The sequence below is a fragment of the Zingiber officinale genome, chromosome 4B (assembly GCF_018446385.1).
Source record: "Zingiber officinale cultivar Zhangliang chromosome 4B, Zo_v1.1, whole genome shotgun sequence".
In the NCBI taxonomy this organism is placed as follows: domain Eukaryota; kingdom Viridiplantae; phylum Streptophyta; class Magnoliopsida; order Zingiberales; family Zingiberaceae; genus Zingiber; species Zingiber officinale.
Window position 1 is genome coordinate 3,367,394 of NC_055993.1, and position 10,916 is coordinate 3,378,309.

General features: G+C 42.7%; 1 protein-coding gene across 1 annotated transcript; it reads left to right on the forward strand.

Annotated features, from left to right (window-relative positions):
- Nucleotides 1–445: 445 nt before the first annotated feature.
- LOC121974447 (flavonoid 3',5'-hydroxylase 1-like) lies at nucleotides 446–3,075 on the forward strand. The gene is made up of 3 exons (XM_042525511.1): nucleotides 446–1,203; nucleotides 1,304–1,492; nucleotides 2,034–3,075. The coding sequence occupies exons 1-3, from the start codon at nucleotides 454–456 to the stop codon at nucleotides 2,670–2,672; spliced, it is 1,578 nt and encodes a 525-aa protein (XP_042381445.1). The 5' UTR covers nucleotides 446–453; the 3' UTR covers nucleotides 2,673–3,075.
- The last annotated feature ends 7,841 nt before the right edge of the window (nucleotides 3,076–10,916 follow it).

A 10,916-nucleotide genomic window follows, 5' to 3' on the forward strand; every position in this document is an offset into this window, starting at 1 on the left:
TTCACGAAATAAGGCCCACCTTTTCTCTAGAATAAGTTCAACGTCGAAATCATGATTTAGAAATTAAACTAACCAAACTAAAATTCCCATTTTTTAATTTATTTTATTTAGAATACGTGAAGAATCTGTTCCTCCACTCAAAATCAATTAGTCAACATTTGCATTAATAGATGAATTAATGTTTTTTAAATTATCTTTTTGGGCGTCTAATTTATGTGGCTTTAGACCACCTTTCTCTCTCGAAGAAGCTCAATGACGAAATCATGATCTAAAAATTAAACTAACCCAAATCAAAATCCCAATTTTTATTTATTTTATTTTATTTAGAATATTTGAAGTATCTGTTCCAATAACGTCCGCTCAAAATTCAATTAGTCAACATTTGATTTAATAGATGAATTATTTTTTTTAATTATCTTTTGGGCGTCTAATTTATATATCTGACTTTAGCTGATGCCTTCACAAATCACAACGGCACCAATTGAATCAATGGCTACCGCCAGCATCGACTCCTACCTTTTGGGCGGCGCCGCCCTCTTGCTCGCCCTCCACCTCCTCCTCCGCCGGTGGATCCTCCGCAAGCCCCGGTCACGCCTCCCGCTGCCGCCGGGGCCTCGCGGCGTTCCCGTGCTGGGCGCCCTCCCCCTCGTCGGCGCAAGCGCGCACTCGAACCTCGCCCGGCTCGCCGCCCGGTACGGCCCCATCATGTCGCTCCGCCTCGGCTCCCACCTCTGCGTCGTCGCGTCCGACGCCTCCTCCGCCCGCGCCTTCCTCAAGACCGCCGACGCGCAGTTCGCCCACCGCCCCGACCCCATCAGCGCCCGCGACGTCAGCTACCAGCGCCAGAACCTGGTCATGTCCGACGCCACCCCGACGTGGAAGCACATGCGCAAGCTGTGCAGCCTCCACCTGCTCGGAGGCAAGGCCCTCGCCGACTGGGCCCCCACTCGCCGCGCCGAGTACCGCCGCCTCGTCGACGCCCTCCGCCGCCTCCACGACGCCGGCCAGCCCGTCCCCATCTTCGACCTGCTCATCTGCACCCTCGCCAACGTGGTGGGGACCATCGTCATCGGCGGAAGGGTCTTCGACGACCACGGCGACGAGTCCAACAAGTTCAAGGACATGCTCTCCGACTTGCTCACCGGCGGCGCGCAGTTCAACGTCGGCGACTTTTTCCCCTCGATTGCGTGGATGGACCTTCAGGTACCGATCTACCGATCGATAACAATCCATGGGATCGCACTAAATAGCATTGAAATTGTATATATCGCCAATCAAAAATCCACTCCACGATCATCCGTAGGGTATTCAATCGAAGATGCTCGGCGTGCACAAGAGATTTGATGCCCTATTGACGAGGTTGTTCGAGGAGCACCAAAGAACAAGGGGGAGTCGCCGTGGCGCCCCCGACTTCGTCGACAAAGTGATGGCCAACAAGGTGTCGGAGGACGGCGCCACCATCTCCGACGTCAACGTCCGAGCCCTTATTTGTGTAAGTTTTATTCGTACGAGAAGAAGAGAATAATTTTAAAGAGGGCTAAATATTAAAATAGTTTTTTTTTTTTTCGAAATCACTGTCACTTGGTAACGGCGATAATTTTATGGCTGCATACGTTCGTTCATACATTGCCGTTTATTTTTTTGAGAGATAATGTTGATGAAAATTGACATGACCACGGGAGGAGAGATGACGTGTAAAATAAAATAAGCTTCCTTTGTAATGGAGGGGAGGTTAGATCTTCGGATCCAGAAAATTCTAGATAAAAATAGGTCCTGTTCGGTTGCTTTTAAATAAATTTCATTTATTTAATAGAGATTCTGAACTAAAGGATCCTTATTCATTGGGAGCTTTTTATTAACGTTTTATCACAGTGGAAAAGAGCTTGCTTTTATTTTTATTTTTAAATTATTATTTTTATAATATAATAATATGTTTTTGGGGAAAAAATAAAAGGAGGGATTTGTTTTTTTTTATATAATGAAAAAACAGAATTAGATTTTTTAATTTTGGTGTAATATTTTGGACCGTGCAGGACCTGTTCACTGCGGGCACTGACACATCATCGGTCGTGGTGGAATGGACCCTCGCGGAGATGCTGAAGAATCCGTCGATCCTCCGCCGCCTGCAGGCCGAAACGGAGGAGGTAGTGGGGCGCGACCGCCTGCTCGAGGAGTCCGACATCCCCAATCTGCCGTACCTTCAGGCGGTGTGCAAGGAGGGGCTGCGCCTGCACCCGTCGACGCCGCTGATGCTGCCCCACTTCAGCCACGAGGACTCCGAGGTGGCCGGCTTCTTCATCCCCAAGCACACGCGGCTGCTGGTCAACGTGTGGGCTATCGGCCGCGACCCCGCCGTGTGGGAGAACCCGCTGGCCTTCGACCCCGACCGATTCCTCCCAGGCGGGAAGGGAGAGCGGTACGACCCTCTGGGCAGCGACGGCAACTTCGGGTTCATCCCCTTCGGGGCGGGCCGTCGGTCGTGCGTCGGCAAGCTGGTTGGGATGCTGTACGTGCAGTGCCTGGTGGGCACGCTGGCGCACGCCTTCGACTGGGAGCTTCCGGAGGGGGAGGAGGAGATCGACATGGAGGCAAAGCCGGGGCTGGCGCTCCCCAAGGCCGTGCCGCTCAAGGCCTTCGCCCGCCCGCGCTTGTCGCCGGCGGCGTATGTTTGAACACTGAATGGAATTCCGACGACCGTTAATTCCTCGGCATAATGTATAATAATAGTAAAGAGAAATGATATTCATCTAAGATTTTCATCTAAAAAATTCATCTAGATAGATAGATAAATAATGGACTCACAAAAATTGAAATGATGGGTCTCATCTTTATGTATCTATCTAGATGAATTTTCTAGATGAAAATTCTAGACGAGTATCACAGCTCAATAATAAAATATAATATATATATATTCAAGAATGACATGATTAATTGTTCAAGATTCGCTAGATATTTATTTTTATTGTTCCCGAAGTTTAAGGTTGTGGGTCTTGTTAGTCTTGTTCCCTTGTTCAAAGGGAGGAATGCTGTTGTTAGATTGATAATAATGGTGCAAAACCAAATATTAGTTTGTTATCCGTATTTTATATAGAAGTAATCTTAATAAAATTCATGTGAATGATTTTTATTATCATGTATAATCTTTTAAATGGAATTAAAACACTACAAAATTAATATTTGCTATAAATTTTTCATTCAAGCCGGGTAAAAAATCATATACAACAAAATAAATTTTAATAATATAGTAAAAATATTTTTTTTTTTCATTTTGTTTTTATTCTGTCCGAGAGTCGAGGTGATGGATGCTGAGATACATGGCGCTCTTGTTGACTGTACGTGGACTTCGAGCTAGAGGGACCTGCAACCATAACAACGTTAGTGCCGAGCCAGGGAGAGGTTCATTGGCGATGACCCTCTGATGCTCAAGTCAGTCACCGGCGGTGTGGAAGCAAGAAAGCGGAGCAATAGAGTAACAGTGTGGCTATAGTAAAAGTTAGCATACCTCCGTTGATGCTTGGGACCCTTTATATAGGGCTCCGGGGACGCGCATGCACGCTCCTCGAGGCGTGAACACTTCTCAAAGCTTTCCCTGAAAAGACATGTCAGGAAAGTGTCCCTGACACCATACCTTAATGTCCCGAGCATATCTCTGACATGACAGTAGAAGCTTCCATCGTACGATCCACTGCCTAACCATGCCGACGACCATGCAATCTGTCGGCGGCACGGGTTCCCAGAAGAATATCACAGATCCTCCTTTTGTTCATTATTGGGTCGAGCGAGTGAACCGTTCGCCTAACCATCAGCCATCCGAACGCTATCACTTTCAGATCGAGTGAGATGGCTGCTCGGCCCACTCTCCACTGTCCCGAGCTCCACTTTGAATGTAATCTGCTTGTTCGTGGCTCCGCTTCCTAGTTTTGAGGTTGGGTATGCGCCCGGGCGGGCTGGCCGCTCGGCGTGTGCCTCATCGACACACTTTTCTGAGCGTCAGAAGCTCGGTATGTGGCCGAACTATAATGATGTTGGATCGGTATGTGGCCGAGCTATGGTGATGTGGTTAGGAATGGTTACCTAGACTAAAATTGATTTAAAAATGCTGAAATTAAGCTTTCCCAGCCAAAGTTAGTATTCCCAATCGATTGGGGTTGGGTCTCAATCAATTTAAACTTGTTCAATCGATCCACAGATCGATTCAGATGTTGTGAATCGATCAGAGAATCGATCCAGCGAGCTTCTGCTCGCGAGAAAACCCCTCTCAATCGATCACTCGATCGATTGAGGCAGATTGAAGCACTGAAAAACTGAAATTTAATTTCAGTGAATTTCAAAAACTCCCCAAAAATTTTACAAAATTCTAAAAATCATGAAAATTATTGTAGACATTATTTAGGGTACATATTATCATGGAAAAATAATTTTCTATGAAAATACTTCCTATTTTCAAGGATCGACACAAACTTGAAAACTTGTAAAAACTTCAATGTTTTCTTCTAGTTTGTGTCTAACTTTTCAATGATGATTACTATCAAAATATAGCATCCATCAAGGTTTTCCAAAATCATTTTAAAATGATTTTCAAACCAATATCCTACCATGTTCTTTGGGCTCAATGCACATGACTTGTACATTAGCTTTTTCAATGATTGGAAAACACATAACTATGCGTTTTGATGAACCTAAAACTCAAAAGAATGCACTAAATCAACATCTTGAGTTTTGTTCATCATCCTAACATCTCACTTGTATCTAATGTTGGTGCAATATCCCTCAGGTCAAGGTTGACCTGGTTGACCAAGCCTGAGTCTTGGTTTGGGTTTCGATGTGTGACAATACAAGACTTCGATGATATGGACAATGCAGGTGCAGTGGTTCATTTGGGGAGATTGTTTGAAGCAATTCCCCTCTGATCAGGGTCTGATCAGGTTGGTTGAAGAAGAGTCAAGTAGGTTAAGGTTGACCGGATACTTGACTAGGAAAGTCCTAACTGGGATGTTAGGCAGAAGGGAAATCCTGGTGAGTGAAGTCAGGTGAAAGACCTAGTGAGTGAAGCTAGGCAGGTTGAAAGTCCTGGTGAGTGAAGCCAGGCAGAGGAAAACCTAGTGAGTGAAGCTAGGTGAAAGACCTGGTGAGTGAAGCCAGGCAGAAGAGAAGTCCTGTGAGTGAAGCTAGGCAGAATGGAAGTCCTGGTGAGTGAAGCCAGGCACGTGGGAAAATCCAGATGGGTCAAGGTTGACCAGACATCAGGTGAAAGTCCAAGTAGGTCAAGGGAGTGACTGAATACTTGGCATGATGAAGGAAAGTCCAAGTAGGTCAAAGGAATTGACCGGATACTTGGCGAGAGGAGAAAAGTCCAAGTGGGTCAAAGGGATTGACCAGACACTTGGTGAGAGAGTCATAGCAGGTCAAGGGTGACCGGATGCTAGGTTTTATGTACCAACAAGTCATGGTTGACTGGATGTTAGTTTAGGGGGCTTTGGACTTGTTTTTGGGCAAAAACCAAGATCTGGATTGATCAGCCGATTGATCCAGCAGATCTGGATCGATCAGCCGATTGATCCAGAAGATTTGAATTGATCAACCGATCGATCCAACAGATCTGGATCGATCGGTCGATCGATTGGATCATGCCCGATCGATCGGGTGAGTCCCCACGAACAGAACACCTTTGGATCGATCCGTGGATCGATCCAAAGGTCCCAATCGATCAGTGGATCGATTGGGAGATGCTGTTTGTGCGCGATAAGCCCTGGATCGATCAGTCGATCGATCCAGGCTATTCCAGAGAGCACAGAGGCGCTCTGGATTGATAGGTTGATCGATCCAAAACCTCCCCGATCGATTGGGAGCAATCCAATCGATCGGGATCCGACCGTTGGCGTTGATAAAGGCTACAGGCGCTCGATTCCTTCGGGACAAGCCTCGACATTCATCTCAGATCTTCACCAGCGACTCCACACTTCTTCTCCACTCTACTGCCAGTTCTTGAAGGGTTCTTGGAGCAAGTTTTTCTAGGATCTAAGATCAAGAGGCGGGCTACAACAAGAAGTTAGGGTTAGGGTTTTCACTGCATATCTTGTAAGCGTTTGCTTGTATTTCGTTTCCCTTTCCTTCTTCTTGTATTAAGAGTGTTGTAGGGCTTCTCCGCATTTGGTAGTAACCATAAAGGAGTGTTTTTCATAGTGGAGGGTGTGTGAGTGTGTGGATCCTTGGATTAGTCACCTCTTATGAGGTGGATACCAAGTAAATTCTTAGTGTTAGCATTGAGTGTTGTTTTCTTGTATATTTCCGTTGCATCTTTGAAGAAACAAGCAACGCCAAGCACACGAAGCACGCGACGAGCTATTCACCCCCCTCTAGCTACTTTTCGGTCCCAACAAGTGGTATCAGAGCGAGACCGCTCTTCACCGGAATCTTCGTCGGAAGGGGCAAACAAAACAAGCAAAGCTAGAGGGTGAAGAAGTTGGAGCAAATTCATCAAAGTCAAAGAATTCAAGAAGCTCAACTTCAAGATGCAATTCCAAGATGGACTTGGATTTGACACAAGGGTGGCTCCACCATACACATCTACTATTTTCGATCTTTGGAAATCAAGGATCGAAAACTTCTTAATGGTGGAGATAGAGCAATGGTTTGCTCTAATGGAAGGCTTCGAGTCTCCAAGAAATTCAAAGGGCAAAGTCCTCAAGAAAAGCAATTGGAGCCAAGAGCAAATCCAAAGATGTGAGGCCAATGACAAAGTGACCAAGCTTTTGGTCAATCTATTGCCTAGCCACATTCTTGGAAAAATTGGAGAGGTCAAGGATGCCAAGGAGCTTTGGAGCAAATTGATATCAATTCATGAGATCCCCTCCACTGTACCGAATCAAGAGGAATCCAAAGAGGGCGACTCATTGGAGCAAGACCAAGAGGAGGATTCCGAAGTTGAGAGATGCTCAACTTCTGAAGAAGAAGAAGTCCAAGAAGAAGCTTCATCTTCGAGGGAATGCAATGAAGGGAACAAGGAGGGAACATACTCCTTATTCCATGTACAAGATGATGAAGCCTCCACCTCTAGGATTGAGGGGGAGCAATCCTTGGTGACGCCGGATCAAGAAGAAGGAGAAGCTTCTACATTCGGGTCAAGAGAAGAAGAGGAGGAAGAGACTTCCACCTCCACAAGTCAAACAAAATCAAATCGTGGAGTATCAGCCTCGGATCAAGAGGAAGCCTCTACTTCCAAGTCAAATGGAGGAACAAGTGTCGTCCCTACACAATTTAGGTGTATTTAATTCATTAGTTAAAACATGTTTAGTGGTGTTATCTACCAGAACCTGGAGTGTAGATACAGATGCCATTAATCATGTCTGCAATTTATTGCAGGGTTCCAGGAAACCCGATAACTAAATGAAAATAAAAACACCGTCCACATGGGCACTACTGCAAAAGTAGCAGCTGTTGCAGTGGGAGAGGTTTATTCTTTAATAGGAATAAAATATGGATTATTAAAAATTGTCTTTACATACTAAGTTTAGAAAGAACCTAATTTCAGTTTCTAAACTATTATAGAATAGATATTGTGTCTATTTTGATAACAAAGCTGTTATCAAGAAAAATAGAGAAGTTATCTATTCTGGTATGTTGGTTGACAATTTATAATCCAATAACTCCCACGATGCAATAAATGAAAATTATAACACATCTTCTAACTTTAAGAGAAAGCAACCTTCGGAAATGAACCAATTATATCTTTGGCATCTAAGGCTAGGTTATATTAACTTGAGTAGGATTCATTGGTAGCTGATGAACTTTTGGGTTCATTGGTAGTGGAAATCTTTCCAACCTACGAATCTTACTTGGAAGGAATAATAACCAAGAAGCTTTTAAGTCTAAGGGGTATGAAGCCAAAGATATGGTGGAATTGTTTCATTCTGATTTGTGTGATCCTATGACTATCCAGACAAGAGGTAGTATCGAATATTTCATCTATTTTATAGACAACTATTCAAGATACAAATACATTTACTTAATGTGCCGCAAGACTAAGTGCTTTGATTAGTTCAAAGAGTACAAGGCTGATGCGGAGAAACGTCAAAGTAAAAGTATCAAGATACTACGGTGAGATCGTAGTGGCAAGTACCTCTTGGGAGAATTTAGGAGTCACTTATCAGAAGTAGGGATTCAATCCCAACTAACTGCACTTGGTACACCCCAACAGAATGGTGTAGAAAAAGGAAGGTATAGGACTCTTATGGAAATAAGTAGATTGATGATGAGTTATTACCAAATTCATTTTAAGGATATACTCTGGAAACGGAAGTGAATATAGTACCTTCCAAAAGTCAGAACTCTCTACTCATATAGAATTGCTGAATAAGCGTAAGCCTATTTTGAAGTATATTCGGATTCGGGTAGTCCAACACATATGCTGAAGAGAGATAATGATAAGTTGGACAGGAATTCACTTGTTTGTGGGTTATCCTAGAGAAATGAAAGTAGGATTATAGTCTTAAAAATCAGAAGGTCATTGTTAGCATCAATGATCGATTTTTAGAAAATGACTATGTAATAAATCACGTGCCCATAAGTAAATTTTGTAGGACCGTTAGATTCGATAGAGGGGGGGTGAATATCGATTCGAAAAAGACGAGTATAAACGCAGCGGAAAAATAAAATAGACACAGATGTTTTTACTTCGTTCGGAGCCTGTGACGACTCCTACTCGAAGGCCCGTGGTCCTTGACCACTTTCGTTGGGCAATCACTAACAAGTCGAAATATAATTACAGAATGAGTACAGGAAATGCTAATGACAATAAGGCAATACCGACAAAGAAAATTAAATAAAAACCGGAGGAGCACTTTTGTCGGAGCGTTGTTGACGTCGCACTTGAACGTCGAGCAGCAAGACTAGCAGTAGAAGAGTTCTCAGTGAAAGTTGATTTCTGAAGCTCCTGCCTGGGGCTTCTTTTATATGCTATTCCGGGCGCCTGGATTCCTTCCGGGCGCCTGGAGTGTGACGTAACTGCTCAAACCAAGATGCTCCACGTGGCGACGACTTGGCTGGATAAAATTCGCCTTCCGGGCGCCCGGATCCCTTCCGGGCGCCCGGATCCCCTCCGGGCGCCTGGACCGCCTTGTTCCAGAAAACTCCCTTTTCCTGCAAAACAAAGTTAGTCCGAGGCAAATGTATATCCTTAACAGAAAAGCAAAGTGAGTATGAATTTAACAAAAAGAGTATGACTTAGATTCCGTCTTTCCGAGACCGGAATCTAGTCACGATCTCGACTTAGATATCCGAAATGGATCTAAGCCAGATCGACGCCTAATGTTCCCTTCCCGGGAACGCGTCCTCACAGTCACTCCCTTCCAGTGACTTACCTTACTTACCTGCCAGACGTCCGGTCAGCCTGTCGACCCGTCTAGACTTCTCGCCAAGCGTCCGGTCAGCCCGTCGACCTGCTTGGACTTCTCGCCAGCTATCCGGTCAGCCCGTCGACCTAGCTGGACTTCTCGCCAAGCGTCCGGTCAGCCCGTCGACCCGCTTGGACTTCTCGCCAGCTATCCGGTCAGCCCGTCGACCTAGCTGGACTTTTCCTGCACACTTGATCAAAGTGTCAGACAACAACACAACTAACTTAACCTATTTGTCATTCATCAAAACCTGGGTTAGACCGTTAGTGCTACCCGCACCAACAATCTCCCCCTTTTTGATGGAATGACAACCTGGTTAAGTTAGTGAAAACATGTGCAAGAAAACAACATGCATTTATGTGGTTGTAAAGTTTGTTAGTTTGTATTTTTTAAGTTGGTTTAGCTAACTTAACCACCTAACCCTCCTCCCCCTTTGGCATTCATCAAAAATAAGCATGGATTAAGTAAGCATAGACTTTAGACAAAGAAAAAGTGTTAAGATAATCTAGGGGAGTTTAAACTTTTGAAAACTTGTTTAAAGCATTAGCTTTTAGATTTTAGAAAAATAGCTAAGTTTAGATAAACAAAATCTCAAACACAAGTGTATAAGTTCTAAATTTCAAGATCAAATTTTAAATTTTCAAAACAAGTTTCAATTTTGAAATGCTTTTCAAATAAGTTTTCAAAAATTCCAAGACTGAGTTTGAAAAATTTATTTTTCAAAACTGATTGAAAAAATTCAGTTTTCTAGAATACTAGAAAAGTACTAGTTTCAAAACCATGGTTTAAGATACTAGAAAAGTTCAGTTTTCAAGGACTAAGTAAAAAGGATAAAAAGTTTGTGATTTAAAACAAACAATTGTGAGTTGATTTAAGAAATTTTTCACAATTTTAAACAGGTTGATTTTGAAAATTGATTTTTAAACTTTGATTTTCAAAATTAAGTTTAAAATTCGATTTGAAAAACTGAATTAGTTTTATTTCTCCCCCTGAACCTGACATAAAATTTTGAAAATATTTGCTAAATATATTCAAAGTAGAGAAAAAAATTGAGGTAGTATTTTCTAGAGAGATTTTAAAGAGAAGATTAAAAAAATAACACTTAAGGAGATAATTAAAAACCTCCCCCTGAATTTGATATTCCTTTAATTTATTAATCCACCTTATTTATTACTCCCCCTTAATATAAAATTTTACAACCGTAACATATTTTCGTACCTAAGTGTTTTAGGCGATTGTATAATTATCTTTATAAAATTGTTTATTTAAATTTGACTAAACGTAATTAACGTTAGATTCAGTTGAAATGAGTTAACCTTTAGTGTAATGTTAAGTAAGATAAGTTGTTATTAATTCAATAATTAATCAATATTAATAATTTATTGATTAAATTTTGCTTGATTCAATAATTTAATATAATCTAAATTTTGTATTAATTGATGAAGGTGTTAGTTATAATTTAACTTTTCATTTACTTCCTTTTAAGTTGGATTAACTCAGTTTAAAGTTGGTAGTAATTTGAAG

What these genes read in the sequence shown, in the direction of transcription:
- LOC121974447 (XM_042525511.1), top strand. Translation starts at nt 454, where the DNA reads ATGCCTTCACAAATCACAACGGCACCAATTGAATCAATGGCTACCGCC. An exon ending in TTGCGTGGATGGACCTTCAG is followed by an intron (nt 1,204 to 1,303) that starts GTACCGATCTAC and finishes GATCATCCGTAG; the next exon opens with GGTATTCAATCGAAGATGCT. An exon ending in ACGTCCGAGCCCTTATTTGT is followed by an intron (nt 1,493 to 2,033) that starts GTAAGTTTTATT and finishes TGGACCGTGCAG; the next exon opens with GACCTGTTCACTGCGGGCAC.